The sequence below is a fragment of the Idiotropiscis lumnitzeri genome, chromosome 1 (genome assembly GCF_059441095.1).
Source record: "Idiotropiscis lumnitzeri isolate Australia: NSW breed Sydney's pygmy pipehorse chromosome 1, RoL_Ilum_1.0, whole genome shotgun sequence".
Classification (NCBI taxonomy): Eukaryota; Metazoa; Chordata; class Actinopteri; order Syngnathiformes; family Syngnathidae; genus Idiotropiscis; species Idiotropiscis lumnitzeri.
In genome coordinates, this window is record NC_142391.1 from 12,314,243 (window position 1) to 12,335,986 (window position 21,744).

General features: G+C 43.3%; 1 protein-coding gene across 2 annotated transcripts in view; it reads left to right on the plus strand.

The window, feature by feature from the left end:
• Positions 1-21,744, plus strand: part of kif26ab (kinesin family member 26Ab) — a 65,411-nt gene that overhangs the window by 22,288 nt on the left and 21,379 nt on the right. For both annotated transcript variants that reach the window (XM_088317418.1, XM_088317426.1), the window contains exons 3-4: positions 6,978-7,454; positions 11,900-12,111. In XM_088317418.1, coding sequence (XP_088173544.1) covers positions 6,978-7,454; positions 11,900-12,111 — 689 coding nt within the window. The remainder of the gene's footprint in view (positions 1-6,977; positions 7,455-11,899; positions 12,112-21,744) is intronic.

Sequence of the window (21,744 nt, forward strand, 5' to 3'; positions counted from 1 at the left end):
TGTAGACAGGCGTGCGTGTGCTCTGCATAAAAACTGCCTCATCGTCATTTGGGTACTGGGGCAAGTCTAGTTTACTGTGTTTGGGAATTTGTCAGACTGTGCTACGTCAGGCTGGGCGTTCCAGCGGACAGAGGGTGTTTTCTCTGACACGCCTCTCGCACACCTGAAAATTTGGTGACAGAAAGTAGACTAGACCTTAGACCAACTAAAAGCAGGTCTAAGTTGTGGCGCAGGTGGTGTAAGACGATTTTCTTGGATTTGAAGTGATTTGTCCATCAATGAAAATACCATAGAAATAAAACTCCAACCATGCGCACAGTTAGACTGCACCTTGCCCTAGACGTGCGCTGCGCGCAAAAATAGGGCCCCAGGGGTTTGTTTCTCCAGCTTGCCTGTTGAATCTTTCATTAGCTATATTTTCCCATCTTGATTTGTTCTCACAGCTCACTCTGGTAGCAGATAATAACCTACCGTGAAAGCAGTCATTCCAAATAGAGGAGCATGTTCTTTGGTGAAAGCTAAAAAAACGGAATGCTGTGCGTGAGAATGGCATAGTCACTAGTAATGCTTTTAACCAATACAAACAGTTTATTTAGGGTACTTCTTGCAAGCTATCACTGAGTTGCACGCCTAACAGATGCCATTTAAGTGTCGAGTCCTCCCAGTACTGTGACCCTTTTTAAAGTCGATGAAAGAGACAGTAAATCCCGCCTCAGCCCTGCCGAGGGCAGCGAGAGAGGTCGCACAAGGGGGCGCGAGGGAGAATGGAAGTCTGTCCAAACAATGTGGAAGGGGCTTGTTTTCTTTATGTGCGTGAGTGAACAGGAAAGCATAATTAACTGGCCAAGTGGCGAAAGGCTGGAGTGATGGATGGGCGCGGTGTAGAAAGACAGCCACACGGGGGGGGACAACACGCTCACATGCACTAAAGCTTTGTCCTGTCAATTTTTTATGTAATGACAGTTTTACAGTAAGGTCAGGTACAAGTAGCCCCGCAGTGATGGATGTGCTGGCCACATGAAGTCCTTGCACCATCATTGTTTCACCCACGCAAACGAGAGCTTTATTTTTTATGCCGGAACTAAAAAGCTACATTACTCGAAAAACGTGATGATTTTGTCACCAGAGATGCTAATGTAGACCTCCTTTCTTTGACCCTACCAATGCAAACTCAGTGTTCCATTCCTATAAGTGCTATGAAAGTGCCCCAAGAAAAATCTATACTGGGGTCGAAACAAATCAGCCTACCACAGTGTTGGTTGACGAAGCCTCATAAAGTTTTGCTTCAAAAGTGCGCCTTGAAAATGACTTTTCAATCTCTTCAACATTACCCTGCCCTATAATTCTCATTTAAATGTAGGTCCGTGCTTCTGATAGTATTTGGGCTAGCAGAGAAGGCTTTGAAGGCGCTGACTGCACGCCATTGGTTGGACAGGTGGTTCTATCGTGTGTTGGAAGTGTCACGAAAGGGTAAGGCCTATTTGCATTTTCAGTCAGCAGTTCATTGACGGTCAAAGGGAGGAGAGGCCTAAATCACACCGGGCAGACAGTCTGACATCTGTCTCCGTAAGATCCTCGCGAGGGAACAGATGCCGAAAGCTCTCAGATGGGGCTGCTCATTTAAGGGAATACTCACGCAGAGATCTCGCGCTCTCTTCCAAACAACGTGATCTCCTGTTCCGTCTTAGAAAGGTTTGCTGACTGGATTATGCTGTTCATGCTGTAGGTTTTAAATTGTTTGTCTTACGGGGGGCTGAATGATGCTTGATTTATTGTGTCCTTTCTGTTTGTATTACCCATACTTTTTTTTTTTTTTTGTGCAAATTTAGCATGCAGTCACACGCCGAATCGATTCTGTAACCTTATCTGTCACAAATGGTTAAACAGAGAGAATTGACAATGTATGTGTGAGTTGACTGTTGCAGTTGAAGTGATGCCTCGTTGATGCAATCTCTCTGATATCCATTTCATTTTGTGAGGAACAAGAATAGACAAAGAATTAAGCATCTTTCCGTGAAATAAATTAGAGATCAACTATATTTTATCTTAAAAAAAAAAGAAAAGTATTGAAAGTTTGTTCCATATTTAGTTTTTTTCTTGATCCATTGCAGGCTATCCCTCATAAACACAGTAAGCTACATAATTACAACATGGGTGTCCTGTACAAGCAACTGCGCATGTTAAGTGGGATTTTCCATCGTTAACATATACAGCAATTGCGCAAAGTACATTAGATTGAAATGAATCATAAAGAGAAGAGAAAATGTGGTCTTAATCTTATCCTGTTGTTTAGTCTGTTTTACTATAGATTTGTGTAATCTTATCCAGTCATAAGCGAGGTGCCGACATGTGTTTGAAGTGATTTGCAGAGCCGTCCAGCTTTGTGTTCCACTAAAGGTGTTCCCACAGTGGGCCGAGTAGCACACTAGTGTGACATCCTGAGTCATTGTGTTGCGTGCCTCCAAGCAGGCAGTGGTTAAATTTAATGGTGTGTATCCCACAGAGCTGCTGTGCCACTAAAAGCTTCACCTGATATCTAATCAGAGTCATTGCTTGCCGGCCTTCCAGCCCGCTGCTTTCCTTGAGGGGATCTGGGCGCAGTCGTTGGTTTTGGAAAGCAGGTCATAGAGGAAGAGGCAAGGGTGAGTTGAGGAAAGGCAAAGGGGTGGGAGCAGAGAGGGATTACACCGCTGGATGTGTTTCTTTTATCCTGGGGATGTAATCGGCCCTAATGCTTTGCCCACCTGTGGCAAGACCAGCAGCTGTGTTCGTCCTTCTCCCATTTGGCTGTCAGGGGGAGCCCAGCTACCTGTGGGATCTGCTTGAATCTCTTGTCCTCAGCCAAGGATCTGGAGTGGGCCCCTGCAGGTTTATTGGGGGTCAATTCCTTTTGAGTCTTATGGACTGTGTGTGTGGTGACGGTCAACAGAGTCTTAAGCCAAGTAATACAAAGATGGCTCAAGTCTTGTGGTGTTATGGCACCTGAAAAGAGCAAAACAAGTTGATGAGATTGATTTTATTCTCAGTCAAAGGATGTACATGGTGTGAATATAATCTTTGATGAGGACAGTCATGGTCATAATAATAATCATTTAAGTGAAACTGGTAATGTATTGTAAATAAATGAATAACGACTAAGTAACCTTATCTTTTCGTAATAAAACAGTTTTTCAATTTAGAGTAGTTTTGATGAATCAGAGAGTTGGCACTGCCAATAGAGTTGTTTACTATTCCTGGCTGAAGCGATATGTGGACTCACAAAATAAATTCCGCACTGCAAATATCTGCAGGGTGTTTTATCTTGGTTCCATTTTTTATTTTTGTATTACATATGCATATTGGTCTTATTTTTCTTCATTTCTCTTGCTGCCACCGTGGGCAATGGAGGGAAATGGCCTCAACTAGAATATTTTTTCACTGAGCGTTTTTAGCCTCAATGAAGCATGCACTTCAGTGAGTGGGGGAACTCATGCATTTAAAATCATTGTGACCTTCTTGTGATTTAACTCATCTCCACATCAGACCATTGCTAAGCACCACATCTTAAATGAATAGTCACATTTTCCCTTTATTTCAACTTCATGAAAAGATGCACCGAATAGGTGGAGTAAGTGATGTGATTTCATTAAAAGTCTATCTGTCTGTCCAATGATTCATAAAAGACTGAGCTAGTTTCTATTAGCCTGTGGGAATGCAGTGTGTATAATGACACTCCATCACCCATGCAGAGACATATTCAGTTCGATGCTCTGTCCTGGTTTTCATCAAAGGCAGCGACAAACTTGGGTCTCTAAGGGTTGAGCGGGGTTTATTTCACAGAGGCAGGTTTGCCTTTCCCCCACAGCGGTCAACCAACCTCCTTTCCATAATAAGGCCACGGCAACTGACTACATTTGTCCCCAGAGTTTAATAAAGATCAGTGCTGACAGGCAGTAAACCAACATAACAATCCACAAGCCCCCAGGCAAATGGCCACAAACCCTGGCCTACCTCCTGTGTCCGCCCTCTTATCTGCACCGGTGCAAGTGAGCCTTGCGTGAAAACTAAAACCATCTCCCACTTGTACAGAACAATGGTTGGCGATTCAGATCTCCGACATGGCACCACGCCTCTCCGCTAACAGGAATGCTTTGAAGGTTTGTGTCGGTGCCTTGCCTTACGTTACGTGATGCTCTTTAAACTCAATTACACCTGTCAATAATGCATCACATAGGTAGTTAACAAAACAGCCTTGCTGTTGGGCCTCTCCTGCATCCTCCTTATGTTTATGATCTCGTATGCAAAGACTGTGGACTTCACTGCCTATAGGTGATGTGATTATGCACAATAGTGTGTCCTTCAGTTTTATCATTCTCTCATCATCGGGGCCATCATCCTCACATACTTGTGGCCCTGACCCTCCATTCACTCGGCTAAGCATAAAGCTCGCGGACAGTTTTACAGGAGAAGCCTGTTCTCTAACCTCCCAAAACCTCACTGAATAGCAGATGGGCTCAGCTTTGTGTGTCTTTTTATTAGCTCTCCTAAATCAACACTTAACAATGCATGGAGACCGGCAGGGGAATTGATTACTTCCATCTACCGGTGCCCCGAGGTGGGTAAGGGGTTTGCCGAAGGGTAAAGGGTGAGAGTGGATGGATGGACAGAGTTAACTGGTTTTGACATGACTTCAATTTCCTGGCTGGGAAGCAATGTACAGTAGTCAAAGGGGTGGCTGGGCTCTTTTCTTTAGCTTTTATCAAGGACTTTGACTCTTCTGACAAAAGTCTGACAAAATCATGTTTGTTTCTTGTGGCTAACCCTTTTTGATATATAAGGCTCTATATTCATTGATAGTGCAGGTGCACTCAAGCATAAAAACAGCAGAATTTTGCTTGTTGTCCTGGTGCAAGCCTTGTTTAGTGTGATAGGCGGATGTTTCTGCGCCATACTCTGCGTTTTAGGGTACCAAGCATGTCCTTTGACATGCTTCCGACGTACCTGACTTTTTGTTGTTTGAAGTATGGACTCAACTTTACACAACCACATCTAAGTATTGACGTAGTGAGTGCAATGTGATTTTGGTAAGTGTGATGGAGGTCAGGCAGACAGATTCTGAGCACATGATGATGTGTGTGGTGGACGGCATCGTATTTCATTCATAAATATGACAACAGTGCATTGAAGCCTTTGATCCATCCATCTATTCTCTGAACCTCTTGGCCTCATGAGGGTCTCAGGCGTGCTGGAGCCAATCCCAGCTGTATTTGGGCAGTAGGTGGGGAACACCCCAGCCTGAAGCCTTTGATTCATTGTAGAAATCTATTGAATTCATTACATTATTATCATCTTTATTATATTTTTGACCAGCTATGAAGGCATGGGGGGTTGATGTGTCACATACCAACACGTAATATCAAGGAGAAAGGCGGCCTCCTAATGCCTTCTTCAAAGTGTTTATCTGTGATTGCCCCGGCCAAGTTTACGTCATCCGCCTGTGGTGCTCTGCTTGCCATTCTTTACAAACATACTTTGCGCGATTCTACCGCCTGCATGGACTCCACCAAATCAATTTGTGCATCTACCATGTCAAGGATTATATGCCTCTTGCGCGCCGTTTTTAATGTGAATGACAGGAACTTTTTCCCATTAGCTACGAAGCAAGTTGGCTGTGTTCACGCCCACAACAACGCAAACCGCCCATTTCTAACTGCACCAAGCTGTGCATGTCTGCGAAAATACCAACCCCTTTTGCATCCCGCCATCATACAGCTAGACCGCTCGACTTGTGCTGGGCACAAATATAGAGCTCATAGTGTTTCACTTGATTCCATATTATATTAAATCTGCCACTGAGCTAGCCACAGGCCCAGTTTGTCATTTGCACTTAGGATTTATGGGCCTTTGTAAATCCTCTTTCTTGGTTGTGCTTGGAATCTGCTCCCACCTGCTGAAGTGTAATCCAGGTAGCCAGCACAGTAAATCACCAACCAGCAATATAATGTCAGCATGCCATTCAGTCACACTCACACTCCTTATGCTGGACTGCCCTCTATTAATAATCTTAATTCGGAGTCTTAGATACCTTTTGCTGTTCACTACACTGTGGTGTCTTTTGGGCCCAATGTATTAGGCGTCTACTGGGTTTGATGTATTAAGTGGCATTGCATTAGGGCAATGGATTATTGTTTCCTCCTGATCACCTCCGAGGGTACACAGAGCAAAGGCCTCATAAACATTTATGTTTGGGCTGTGGACCTCTGTTTTAGGCCATGACTCCACTGGGCTAGAGCCTGATGACCCTTTATGCCTCTTAAGAGACTCTGGGTGTGAGTGTGTGCTCATTGTATGTCTGTTTGTTTGTATTAAAATGTATGCTCTTGTCTTTGGTAGAATTTGAATAGTTGGCTGTCAGCTTGGTGTGCCTCCAGCTTCAGGAGGTGCTTATTTTCACATTTGCTGGCTTCTCATCTGTTTTCACGCAGAGACACTTATCATATGTAAATTGTATAGCTTTGGGTGCCAGATTTCACTTCAGCTGTTGTTTTCCCTCGGCATTCCTCTCAAACAGAGAGCAACACCCTAGGGAACCTTCTTTCTACTGAAGTTAAAGAACAAAACTTCACTGGACACAGCCTCCAAAAGCTGGAAAAAGATGAGCCACTTTCAATTTCAAACATAGCAAAATATATTAAAACCCCGAGGAATTTTAATGAGGATTGTCGTGGGATGTCGTATTAATCCACTAGAGCTTTATTTTTTTCATCTCATATGGTTTTTGATTGTTTTGGTCTTGAATGGAATACACAATGAAATGAACACATGCCTGATTAACAGTCTGTTTGCATGCAGACAGAATGGCTCAGTCTGAACAAACAGAGAACACAGAAAAGCGAGCAGGCCACTGACACTCCCAGAAAACATGAACAAACCAATTTGTGCATGTTGTGTTAAGAGTTACAGCAAGCCTATTCTGTGTTTTTTTTTTCATACTACAGGACACGGGCTATGCAGCTTTTCTGTTTGAGCAGCTGCACACATCTGGTCTCAAGGAAGGTGCTGTCACCTGCTGTCAGGTGTGCTTCACGCCTCTCCATCAACTGAAGCAGGAAGCTCTGCAGACTCTCAATGCTCCCGTCCTCGCCCTCGGCCACGACATGCCGGACCTGCCTGCCTCTTCTTTTCTCCCGCAACCCTCGAGATTTGCTGTGTCATCCTCCAGCATCCATGCTAACCAACTGTCCAAGGGCCAAACTACCCCACACTCAATCCTGCCATTGGGGGAGCAGCCTAAGGGGCCGTGCTGGTCCCAGAACCCCTCAGTGCCATCAGGTCCAAAGACCAGCGTCCAGGTGACAGTGGCAGGAGGGCAATTTACTGGATCCCTGAGCGCTGTCACCATCCAAGCACAGGAATACCTCGAGGGTGTTTGGAGCATCTCCAGAGTCAACAACTTCCTCCCTCAGCCTAAACCGGTATGTCATTTTTGTGCCTTTATTTCTGAATACTGCACTCTGTTTTTTGATGAGCAACTGATCTTTAATTTGAAAGTAGCATGGCAGTAAATCAAGCTTTATTTTTCGGCGTTGCAGGAAATACCGTTATCTGTTAAGGTAAATCTGACCACTAAAGAGATTTTGAAGTCAAAGCAGATTACAACGCTTGTCTCATGACTTCCTCCCCAAGGCCATTTCAAACGCCCACTACACAGCATCGCCACAACTCTGAATGTCGTGTCGGATAAGTGCTCGACAGGTCTTTAATGACTGGGAGGTTCTGTGTTTTGCTCTTTTGTGTCACAGTGGCCCCTCTTTCTGTACTTTATTTATGAGCAAAAATAATTAATCTACATGTTTTTCATTCAAACAAACCAAGCACGGAATTTTACTGGCTGATTATGTGAAGTTTATTCTTGATGAATAACCAACTATTATGATCTCATGGCTTTGACACACTGTAGACAAACCAGATCTGATAGATGCATTTTAATAGGCTAGCGTTTCAATTTAAGACATTTACCATAGGTCTATTAGTTAAGGCAATAACTTCTAATGAAATTTGTAAACATACATTGAAGGTCCTAACAAAATGATGGTAGAGAGAACCAACGTTGTGTTGTACATCTACAGTACATAACAGTGTATATTGAGTTGCACACAGCTAAGCGTTGGGACACAGTATTCAAGAGAGGGTCACAAACACAGCAAGGACAGAGCTGTTCTTTGCTTTAAGATCTGTCGTTCATTAAAACCAGATCTTTCAGAATGACAAAAAGCCACAGAAGCTCTCGTGGTCCACTGCGCCTGAAGGCATGAGCTTTAATTCACGATTCCCACTTGGCTCCTTTGGTGAGGAGGGCATGCAGTGTTGAGGGGACAAAGAAGTATAGACTCACTGTGTGTGTCTTGTGTGCACAGAAATCCTTGTGTGTGCAAACCAGGGGGGCCAGAGCAGTCCCACACTGAGCCCATTTTAGTACTCTTGGATCAATTGGCATTCCCTGTTGGGAAAGAGCCTTCCTTATATCTGGAATAATTGTTGTAGTCCTTGGAATTGAAACTAACTGTGGCGCCTCTTGAATTGGTCCTCCTGGCACAGAGACTCCTAGTTGGCTGTCTTGAATGCATGCCCAGTGTTTTTATTTTAATGCCAGTGGGACAAAATTCTCTTAAAGGCTAGCTTAAAACCTAAAAAAAGACCACAGAGTTATAAAAAAATAGAGATGATTCAGCAATTTAATTCCCAGCATCCCTCTTAAGCAAGAAAAGATGAAGCGCTGTTGACTCATTTTGTTGTTTTGTCATTTTGCCCACCAGTTGCTTGGTGCCACCACATCCTATCTGTTGCTCCGAGAATGCTTTTGCTCCTGTTGACGAGCAGCTGAGATGGCATTGCAGTAAACCACAAACCACAGACAACTTATTAAAAAAGGATTATGTTTCCAATGCTGTAGTGCAAAGAAATAATTGTTTTAGCTGTCAAAAGTTTCTGGAATATTTCAAATGTGCATAGGTTCTTTATCTGACGCTAAATCTACAATGTATTTATTCAAATTCTATTCGTCATTGTGTCTGCTCAATTTTTTCGTTCTTTTCTGTTTCGTGAGAGTGCGAATTTATAATGTGATGTCTATCAGCCGTTCCTCCTCGCTTTATTTACTAGCAAGACCAGATGTTCTGTAGCCAGCTGACTGCAGACACGTGACTCGGCTGACTGCCAACGACTGTTCTCTTATCATAATGTATCCTCGCTTATATTCACTGTGAACATATTTTACGTTGTCATCATATACTTTTGCCAACCGACCCCAACGCCATCCCAAAATCATGTTTATTCACTAATTTAATTGCACTCCCCCCAACCCCCTCCAAAAAAAGCAAATTAAAACACTGTCATTGTTTAGAATTTTATAACACAGTGGCAGTTAGCGACTAGAGGCTAGCAGCTAGCAGCTAGCTGGTAGCGACAAGCATCCAGTAACTAACAGTCTAATTTTAAAGTAACAGCAGTTCAATAGGCGAAAATGAATCTGCACACTTTGATGTTAACACCCTGACACAGTTAAAGTTCCTTCCAATCCATTTTTAACAAACCATGCTTACTCAAACCAAACTCTGAACAATGCGTTTCGACAAGCGCTATCAGATGCAACGGATTCCTTCAGAAAAAGGGGTTTAGTTCCCCTTAAAAGATTTTCTGTCACAAAAGCAGCAGTGTTTTACTTTACTACACTTCCTCAATCCTCCACCCAACAGACACACACACACACACACACGCACGCACACGCGCTGTTCTCATCGGTATTTTAGAGTCTCACCTCCATTCGTTTCCATTAGCCACAGAAATCAAGGGAGTGTGACCGCCCAGATTAAGTGGACCTCTTTCACTTGGCCAGTGATCATCTGTTAACCAGTGAGATCTAAGGTCACAGGAGACTGCTGCCACACTACTAAAAGGACACCAGCCATCCATGCTTACTTCACACTTTACTTTCAAGAAGTCTTTTGTCGTTTTTCTTCCTTCTTGCCACTCTTTGGTAAACCTTTACATTTCCATTATGGCAATTCTCCCCAACTATGTCTCACACCTTGCTCAATGTCTTTGCTATTCTTTTGCAAACCCCCAAAAGGACATCACATACGGGTTAAAGGGTGGAAGGCCAACTCATTACCGACTCTGCGCAAAAAGCTCCACTGACACAGCCTAATTACCTGACAGGGGGATAAATTGGACTTTTCACCAAGAGTAAGGAGCCATTCCGGGTCCAAGGCTGCAGTGAGCAGCTTGGCTGAGGGGCTTAAGTCCTCATTCTCAACACCAGGGGGAATACTCTGATGCACTCCACTTGTAACCAGCTGTCCCTGTGTGCTTGTGAAATTTTGGCCTGATGATTTGTAAAACTGATATCTAATAGGCTCAATCTGTGAACGATTTGATGAGCCATACAGGTCCGCTTCCTGCATGGTTGAATGTGAAGTGCTGTAGCCTTTCATGCCAGAGTGTAATGGGCCCACTTCCCTGGCATGGGACCAGGTTCTAACCAGCATGGCACTGGCGAGCTGTGTGAGCGTTCTCATTTCACTTTTTTTCTTCACCTTCCTGCAGGCTCAAGTTTACATTCATCAGCTTGATAATCAATTTTGCATCTTTGATAAAACCACAGGATATCAAAACTCGACCTACAAAAGCACGCTGCTAACACGCTCCAAAGAAAGGAATGTGAAATGGGAAACGCACATTGAACAATCTTTGCAGGCGCTCACTTTGAAAACTTGATTAAATGAATCCAGCCAGGTTTTTATAGCATATATGCTTGTGAAGCAAACACTGGCATCACATACTCTCATGTGAATATGACAATGCACCGTATGTGAATTGGTCTTCACATATAACATTCACGTGTCAGATTCTCCATAAAAATAGTCCGGTTAAAAGCTTGTACTAACAAATATACGCCAGTTTAGGGTCACAGACTTCATAAAAATGATTGTGAAAGATATTATTTTAGTTCCCCAAACTTGAATACAGGGAATACACAGAGGTGGTATATGCACAAGGCCAAGGCCTCATACGATGTATGAACAACGCACAAGATCCTTGCAAATGTCTGAGGTTGCAGTGCTATGTCATTGCTGCTGTAAATAATGTATATGTCAGTGTATTAAACATATTTTTCTTTACACATTAGAAATCCCGTTCTTGTCAGCTGGTGTTCATCATTGTCTCACAAAATCAAGAAGTGGCTTGGTTAAGCTCTGTTAGTTTCTCATACAAAAAAATAACTCAATGCAAATTTAACCAACATTTGCGTATAGATCGGATTTCCATCTATTTATATACCCATGTGGTCTTGTTGTTGTTATAGTCAATTATCATCCTTCATTCGTGAATGCTGGGAATTCTGAAATATCCCAGTAAAAGTTTGAGCCATCCGACCACAAGGCATTCAAGTTGAAATTAAACAAAGCCGATATCTGATGGCCTACAAATATGCGTGGTTCTCATTTAACATTAGAGGTACACTAGAGACATCATGTTGACAACGGACCTCTTTTTCTATGTTCACCAAAAAAAAAAAAGCTTTTATTTACACTTCTTAATAGTCAAATTTTCATTAATTCCTGACCAGGTAGAGCTATACATAAGCTGAGTGAAGTTAATTCTATTTGCTGTCATTAGAAATACAATTTGAGCCAAGACTTAATCACAGTACACTACACCGCCCCAATAAGCCAAAAACGATGAATGGCGCTGTTGTTGCTGTTGGCTTTCGGCAGTCAAGGCTGCTGACTCCAGCTAAGCGACACTGGCTGCAGCATCTGTCCGTCCATCTGTAGCAGAGCTCAGCAGAGGGGGGGTAGCAAATGGAGTGGAAGGAGGTGCAGATTGCGGTCTTTGCTCAGTGTCTATGTGCCAACAGGCCCAAAGCTTGATGGGGGATGCCAGCAGAGATGTCACAACCTGCGCGGCCCCGCTCACCGCCATAACCAGCAGCAGCAGCATGACCAAGAGCGGCACCTTGACACCCTGTCGCCTCAAAGGCCCCCTGCAAACGAGCCTCCCTACCCCCATCACCAGTGCATCCACATCCATCACACCCTCCTCATCTGCAGCGGCCTCCTTCTTCATCAGGTGAGCACCTCCCCTGGGCTGGCATCCAAATGTTGACTGACTAGATGCTGTTTGAGGAAATGCAAACCGCAGGTGTGTTGTGCGAGGAAGAGATTCGCACAGACTTGAAGATGGTGGTTCATGGCGTTGGCTTTTGTGTGTGTGTGGGGGGTGGTGGGGAGAGGATGGAGGCGATGTTGTGGCCATGGTTGAATGATGGCATGTAGTGGGTCACGCTCCATCACAAATTTAAATGAACCTTCACTTTACAGGCACCACTGCCCATGAATGCATAACAGAACGACATAATTGGATATGAGGAGTGTTCGTCGCACGAAGGTTAAGCTTTGTATAGTCATGCTGTTTTTCATGTTTAATTTGTTTGTTTTTCTCACTTGAAAACTCACAAATATTCGCCAGCTTGCTATTGTAGTTGGAGCTTTGGCTGCTCAGTGAGACTGTTTAGTGGCTGTGCATCCCAGAGTAAGACTGTTCTTTTGTTACAACTATCCTGATGAATACTTCCCCCTACCAGACAAGCGGATGGAGGGTGCGGTCCGTGCACTGGGTTATGTTGTCACTGACAGATTCCCTGGCAGGTTGCTCAGTGCATACATTCCCTGCCTCTTCTCTCTGAGGGGTGCTGTACTCATAATGAATGTTGGCAATAGGAAAACCTGCTGAGAATGATTCATGGGGACTATTGAAGGTCTGCACCACATGAGGGAGAGGAAACCAGTCAAGGAACTGTGACAAGAAACCCGTGAGACATCACTGAGGGGGATTGGGGAAAAACTCCAGTAGGAATCAGAAGGGATTGTGTGGGCTTCAATTTGCAGGGGAATTCCAGGTTCACCACCTTCCTGTGCATCTCCCTTTCTGTTATAAGAGTGAGGCGTGACACAGAGTTGATTCCTGACACTGATTGATATGTTGTCATGTTTTCATTGGAGCGAACCGCAAAAAGATTATGATCATGAGCATGTAGCGGCCAGACAGTTTGGACTGAGCACGGGGAAAAAAAAGAGGGTGAGGTGAATCTGTTTTTTCCGCTGCAGCAGGTCCTGGTGGGTTAGGGGAGGTACGGATGGAAGTACAATGAAAGGTCCCACCTTTCATTTGATCCCAAAGATAATTAGCTTGGCAGGAATCTGGTGTTTTACTTGGCCCGGAGAAGTGTTACGATGCTCTGAACAACATTCCACGCGTTAAAAGGGTGTTTTTGATGCATTGTGGTTGATTTGAAGCTTCCTGACCTTCTGCAGCTGTTGCTAACTGTCAAAATATTATTGCAATCATTATCGCCTTCTCGTCCTCGGAACATGCCAAACGCTTGTTAAATTTAACTTCTGTTTTCACAATGATGAGGAGAAAAAAAGATAAATTCAGATAAATTGGTGTCCTTTAGGTGTGAGACTTGATTGAAAAACCTACACCTGATTCGTATTCCGTTTTGTTCTGGAAAGATTAGCAGTGGGATTTGTGCGCAGATCGGCAGCGCCGGGATGGTGTAGCTGAATAATCAAACAGTTGCTCGCTCCTTGGACATTTGTTTGACATTCACCTACAACATTTCACTTGCAAATGAATTTGTAATCAGAATACAATTAGTTTCAGTTGGGCTGCTCTTCTTTTGTATTATAGCGGGGAACAAAGACTAAACTTTTTTGAACTAATTGTCTTTTGCTTTGTAAAAACAAGCCAACTACTTCATCTTAATCCATATTGTCAAATGCTGGGAGGCAAGAGAAGCAGAAGCAGTTCTACTGAACAAAAAAATTAAGAGAGGTGCTGTGGAAAAACTAAATTGAAAGGTCTTGAAAACGCCAAAACTTAAACTAACACCAAAATACTCAGAAACAAAACAAGGTGGCTGAAACAAAGACAAAGTAACTAGTGACTTACAAGCAAACTAACGGGACAACAAGGCACACCTGGACAGGACACGAGTGGTTGTGGGGAGCTGGTTAGGCAAAACAAGGGACCAATATGACGAGAACAGGTGGATACGAAACAAGACAACGAAACAAAACCAAATGCAATGTGAAGAAAATCCAAATCACGACACCTATATTCTTTACCTCAAATGGGATAAACATCAAGGCAGCTATCACAATTTAATGCTCCAATCAGTTAACGTACACTATGGCCTCATATTTTTTTCCCCATATTGAAGTTAGCTGAATCCTGAAATGAAATCTTGATTTCAAGCTGTTTCTCCTCCCGAATAATTTTGGTAAGAGGCTTAAAAGCCAAGAAGACACGGGGTCAGTAATGACCAATTAGACTGACTCCACAGTTGCATGGAGATAGGAAGAGTCAAGGGTCAAACACAGACTGGTTGCTGCGTGTATCATTGCATGTGTGTGGGGGTGCGAGCGTGCGTGTGTGTGTGTGTGTGTGTGGTGTACAGGTGGGGAGTGGGGCTAATGATTTCAGAGCCTTGCGTTCAGGCGACTAGCACGGTAAGCACTGATTGCCTTGTGACCGAGCATATGATTAGTATATTGACACAACGCAGAGTAATGAAACCAGGTGGAGCTCGTAGCAGGAGCAAAACTGTGGAAATAACTGCTGCCTCTATTCTCGTATTCCTGTTCCATTAACACCTGCTGATTGGGAAGGTGTGGTTATTACCCATACGGCCCACGGGTTTCTCGGTGGGGAAGCTACGGGGGAGAAACGGACTGCTCAGCTTTCAATATATTCTGCTTATATGCCTATTCTTACCCAAGACAACTCCCGTGATCTTAGAGTCTTCAAATCGGTTTCAGATCGTTTGCAGTTCGTGGGACTTTTGGCAATCTCATACTCATCATTGACAAAAGTGAGATGGTATACGGTGAATGCACATTTTTCTCGAGGGATGCATTCCGGACCCTGCGATAAAGAGAAAGCATATGAAATAAAAACAAAAAAAAAAACATTTTAACCCTTTGCTCAAGTATTTCTTAGCGGCTGTTCTCACTGACTCGCTTTCACGGTAATCCAAACAAGAATTAAAGCATACTTGATTCAAACTTTTTATCTGTCACCCCTAGTTGACATTTACTGTAAAACGGACACCGTACACTTGGTATATAAATACAGATATTTTTTTTTAAACAAAACTATGTACCTTTTATGTAATGTAAGTCAGCTACCTTAATGCGAAACATCACAAACAAACTAACATAAATAAGCTTGTGGCAACTATAAACCTTTCAAACAACTGCAACGTTAACACACAGCTCAGCAACTCATCAACAGAGAGACAACAATCAGAGCACACAACAAAAGTCACAGGTATAGATTCTCTCAGCTCTGTGGGAACAATTCATATTTACTTATCACTGAAGAGTCGTCTTCATAATTCCACTGCATCTCACCTCAGTGCTGCCTGCTATGTTGAAGGCATGCGAGTCTGAATTCGGACTTGGCTGTATACTTTAAAAACCCATTAAAAAAATCGATCATTCAATAATGAACTACAGTATTGCGAGATGCTGCGGGTTGTGCAGCGGTGGCATCATGGCTCCAGGGGCACGGGTTGGACAGCTGTTTACAGGAATGTGACCCTAAAGGAGAGTCGGGAGGAAGCGGGTTTATTGTACCTGCTCAGCAGCTGCTGTCCAGGTGAGTGTTGTTTGCTAATGACTATGATCGTACACAAGGAATCTTCCCGTGTGGCGGGGGGCCATTCAGCCGACGTTCTTGTGCACACTCACTTTTGTGCCTCCGCCTCATTCTGGACTGCTCTGAGTAACCATAGAAACACGTCATTGGCTTTTAAAAGGAAATATGACAGATTTTACAGAGAAAGTTGGGACATTTGAATAGGCCTCTCTACATAGGCTGTAATTTAGTGAGATGGAGGGATAAGCATCGCTTCATGCATTAGATCTGTGTATAGAAGTGGCGAGATGGTAGAATGTTTATTCCTCTAACTGTGATAATGTGTAGTCGGAGGGGCTTTAAAAGGTTTTATCGGGTGTTGTATAATATATAAAACGGGGGCAAATGTATTGACTGGCACATACTGAAACTCTTTATTCTTTTTATATCATTAATATTATTATATATTGTGTATTATTTATAGTCTAGTTTAGCAAAGAAGCTGGCAGTCATCCTTCGTTGACTTATATCATGTTGGTGGGATGTCTATAAAAGAAGGCAGACAAATGAGGGCAGCGCTATTTGGTTAGCTGCAGTTTGACTGACAGTAGACATCATCACTCCTGACAGGTAGGCGGGGCAAATTATGTGAAGTACAGAGGTCCACCGAGTGAGTTTGGAACAACATGGCAGGAATAAAAGGACGCATCGATGTGCTTGTAAATTATGTCTTTCGGAAATCCAGCTCGGGCTCGATTCTAACAACATCAGGAACCGGAGATGTGCAAATGTGTGGGAGACTATTAGATTTAACAATATGGGGATCAACGTTCATCTTATTTGTCTTGATATTGTTTGCAATCTAATTTTTCCTTAGTTTGTATTTCCTGCACACTGCTCTTTTTATGTCTAAAAAGTATGTTTCTATCGGCTCAATTCCTCTCTCTCTGCTGTGCAGTTTTGTATAGTTGAGTCTGGACTGTCGGCTCCCTGGAGGTGAGAGGGTAATGGTTGTGTTGTCAAGCCGCCGCAAGATGGATTCCTCTACCGGGGCAAGAGTGTGAGCAGAATGTATAGCATAGCAGAAAAAAACCACAGTGCTGAAATGCTGGCTCTCTTTTGAGATGCGACTGTAATGTTAACACGGGCACCTCGAAACCACCTGACAAATGAGAACTGCTTCATATCAATCTGTTGAAGGCGAGTACACCTTCCCAGGGCAGCAAATGGTGCAATCAGAAGTAGGTAGTGGGTGGAATTTGAGATGGTGTCTTTCCTCTGCTGGATTTATCTTTTTTCACCCTTGGATAAAACACTGACTGCTATTTTACTGCTCTAATCAGTATGGTGGAATTAATTGCTGCTAACCGTGAAGTGCCAGACAGAAATGGCCGAGGCTGTACTGGGGCTGCTCGCCCAAATTCACAGGTGTGATTTCATCCAAGCCCAGCTGGGCTTCGCCAAGGCTGATGTGTTGATGGAGATCCAGCCTGGCCTTGTTGCGTCAAGGACAAATCCTCCGTCAACCCTCATGTGTTCGCTCATCCACCCACAGCTCTTTTCGTTTCTCACCGAACAGTTGCTATGGGAGCATAGGCTGTTCACTGCATAGGTAATTCCGATTTCGACTCTCTGTTGGTGCTGAATTTGATGCATACTTTCCAGTGGGTTTATCTCTTTGCCTGGGATTGTATCTCGCCCTGCAGCAGCAGGCTGATGCATGCTATTGTGACGGCCAGCAGGGTATCACTTGTGCCTGTCATCACCAACCTGCAAGTGAGAACTAAAGCAGAATGTTTGGTGCGGCTTGCGTGTGCGCTCTCTCTGTCTCTCTCTCTCTCTCTTTCTCTCCCGCTCTTTCGTTCCCCCAGATAAACCTCTGAGTCAGTAAGTCTGTCTGGCCCACTCACATAGCCTGCAGAGGGTGGATGTCTGACAAACAAAAGAGCTGAAGTGCTGACGTGAGGTTATGTGCTCACCCCTGGTCCGTGTGGACTAAACCCTGCGGGGAGAGGAAGAAGCATGGCACTCCTGATAGATTCCTTTCACATGTGGAGTCATGAGAGGACTTTTGTACTTACTTGTCACCTAACATAGGGATGCCTTTGTCTTCTATTGGTAGAGGTGATAAAAACATCTAAATATGTGTGGCCAGTTGGACGTGGGAAGAAAAGGTCAAAGCGTTCGCACCACTCCATTTCCAGCCCATATAGAGCATTCACAATCAATTGAGCAGTGGATCAAATCCCCATGGGGCTCCAAGATTAGCACAGAAAGACATTTTCTCCCAAACAATAGTTTTTTTTTTTTTGCTGAGCAACCCTTGGTCTTGCCTGCATTTCCAATGTGGTGAGTGGATGCATGATAGCATGGTCTGCTATCTATGAGCAATAAATTGTGCTTTCTGTCTGTACTGTCTGATAATGACAAAATTGAAGTTTTGGTGTTAGTCATGCAAATGCACACTGTTATCAAACAGCGCGAGAGTGATAATGTTGCGCTAAAGTGCTTTAGCAAGGGGATTTGCATTTGTGGAAATGTATGAGCAAAATAAGCCCGATTGGCCTCTGATCCCCAGATTGCTCTCTGGCTTTAATCTGGTACAATTCACAGAAACAAACATGGCTCGTGACAGACTTTTCATGCATCACTGCTTAGTATGCAGCGTCACTACGGTCCTTCTGTTCTCTATGAATTACTAATAGATGCCTAATCAGTGCTTGTCGATTGATTTCCCGAAATGTTTCTCTCTGGAAAACACACACAACGTGTTTATCAATGGGGGAAAGTCCCAGCTCAGATTACCACTGAGGATAAAATCATTGTGAGGGTGGGCCACGCTGCACTTAAATCATCATTTACAACTTCAAAAGGGAAACTCTTTAATATCATCATAGCGCATTTTTTTAATTAATCTATTTTGATACAAACATCCCACTGGAGCCCAATATTGAGCATGCATTAATATAAATACTTTTTCAGCAAATAGACCAGGGGTGGGCAAATTTTTTGATTGCCGGGCCACAATGGGTTCTAAAATTTGACAGAGGGGCCGGACCAGGAGAAGATGGATGAAATGTTTTGGTAACCTTACCTCATCGGAGAAAAAATATCTATTTAATTTTAAATGAAAGTGAACAAAAGCATTAAAACAACATATGTTTTTGAAAAAAACAGAGTATTTAGAAAATAAAACATTAACAAGGTTTATTTATGTCATTTCTTTCAAGTTTGGCGGGCCAGATTAAAACGTTTAACGGGCCGAATGTGGCCCCCGGACCGTAGTTTGCCAACACCTGAAATAGACGCTACCTTTGAGAATGCATAAAGTCTTGTTCAGACAGTCGCAGCAAAGCTTTTATCACATCTCCTTTGCGCAATGCAGGATTATTCTGTAATCTGTTCACGATATGTAAGAGCTATCTGGCAGTAGATGTAAAAAAATCCCATTATGCGCCATACACATTATGTGGCCTGGCCTGTGTTCCTGTGTGTGTGATACAGGATCCTCTTCTTGACTTAATAATATTCTTGTAGCACAGCTCTTCTGTGATGGTTGAATATTCAATGTTTTATCTGCAGCTATGCTATGTTCCACTCGATCGTTTCACCTTTCTAATCTGCGACCGTGGCTCGCTCACTGACACAATGGCTCCTTGTGGCTGACTTGAACGCCTGCAGCGTTTATTAGGTTGCCTATCAAGTCGGATATACATGAAAGATGAATAAACACATGTCGAAACTCCCCTCCCCTCACCACTTTGTAGCCGTCTGGATCCACTGATTAATCACAGAAATGATCTTTGCAGCCTACAGGGCGCTTTGTTGTAAATAGCCTTTAAGTGGACATTCAAATAAATAACCACTGGGTGTGTCTCCTTGGTTGAAAGTGATTAATCCAAAAATAAAGTGCACAGGGCAGAAGCTGTCGCTTCCACAATTATCATGTACAACTCAGATACGTTAATTTTATTTATTTATTTATTTTTTCTATAACCCTCAATATTTTGGACAAATTCCCTAGACTGTTATTCACGCATTGGTGAGGTGAGCAATGCAGCACATCCTGAGGTTTTCAAGGGAAGGTGTGGGTGGGAATGGCGGTTGATTCTGAGTTCAACATGTGTACCAAGTGTGTGAAGTCATACCAGATGATTCCCTGCAGCCGCGGAGATCAGCGCAGCCGAAATAGCTGGTGCAGGGTGTGCAGGAGCGGGGTGTGAATGCACAGGAAGGGATGAAAGCAGTTGTTAATCTTTGTCAGCGGTGCCAGTGCGGCTGGGGGTGAAGGTGAGGTGGTGGGTGGGATAAACAGCAGTCTGTGCAACCTAAGGAGAATATGTCTTCATTATCATCTGCCACCCATCAGATGAAAAGTGAATTTTTGTGCGGTGCATTGAATCAGGTTTGACGTAATAACTGAACATACTAATGTGCAGAGCTACAATTTAGTCCCTCACAAACAAAAGATTAGGATTAATCTTTGACTCTCATTGCAGGTATTTCCAGTTCTTTCCCCCAGGGCTTTAAATTGGCTCCTTCATCTCATCGACTGACAATTGGGTCCTACAGAGCCAGTGCCCTTTTTTTGTCTACTCGTCCATGACCTAATGTTCAGCCTATTTAAGGCCGCATTAGTGAAAACAATAAAATGGAACTGTAAATAGATCTATAGTCCCTGACTTTTGCCCCCAAATGTCCCTCATTTACTGGCCTTAAGCCCTCATTAAGATGGTTGTCTAGTCAAGAGAGCTTTGTGGCCTGGAGTGCTTTTACGAGGAGAGCAGGAAACACCTACAAAAGACAGAAAGTTACAGCAAGGAGGGTCACACATCCACATGGTGCATTTAAGTACTCAAATCATTCCCCATGGAAACACACTTCTCCTTTGCACACTTTGAGCACTTTTGGTCCTTTTGTCTTCATGTATGTATTAAAGTCTCAATGCAAAAGAGATATGCCTTATAACCATGTTATTACAAGTTTGGGTTAATCTGGTTGATTGCACTTTATTCTAATCTGCCTTTACACCAAACCAGGTTTTCCTGAATATTGATGAGTTTTTGCACCAACTGTTCAATTTATTCTCGGCCAGCTGGGGAATACCATTTTTGAGGGGGAAAATAACATTCCAAGGTGGCTGCGTCAAAGCCTCGATGATCAATTTTCCCTTCTCAGGCATAAAATTACTGTAGTGCCGCATTGGTAGAGCCTCAATGGCACTGAGCCGTTACAGAAGACTCAGCTGCTCGTTCTTGTGGCGTTTCTTCTTATCTTACTGTAAATGTCAGTCTTTCTATTTTTCCATCATCATAATCTCTGATTTATTCATCATTTTACTCTCATGCTTACGTCTTTTGATCATCCCCCTCCTCTTTTTTTTTATATATTCACCAATGTTTAGAGGTTTATTGCATGAGCAACAAATGTAGTTTGTTAATTAGTAAACGATTGATGCAGAGGCTGGCTGCTATCATTTAACATCCTCACTTGCATTGACTCAATTGCTGCTGTCTGCTCTATTTGTCTTAGAAGACATTTTTCCACTTTTCCAGGCCAGTTGGGTCAGCACCAGCCAACTCACAACTAGCCTGATGCATTAACTGATGAAGCCTGCTCAGATAAGAGGCAAAACGTTTAAAGTTTTTTTTTCGCTGTTCCCTGCCAGGCTCTGTTTGATTGGTGATATGGAATCAAACCTCACTAGAGTTTACATTTGATTGAGGAACAGCACCACCATCAAAACTACGCTGGCAAGTTACTTGAGTAAACCAACTGTCATTTTTTTTTTTTTTTTTTGTGATCCAAAGTCGTTTTGTAACGCAGCGCACATTGTGCGACAGGCCTGAACCAGAACAGTAGAGTGAAATAAAAATGAATGAGAATATCCACAGGCATTATTTCACACAAAAACTTTACTCCATTTAGGATTTGCCGTCCAAGGTCGGTCAGAAACAAAACAATTGTTCAACACCATGTGGCAACAAAGACGTCTTCAAAGGCCTTGGTGCATTATGTTTGGTACGTGCTGGGCAGGATATTGCCCAGCTAACTGGACAT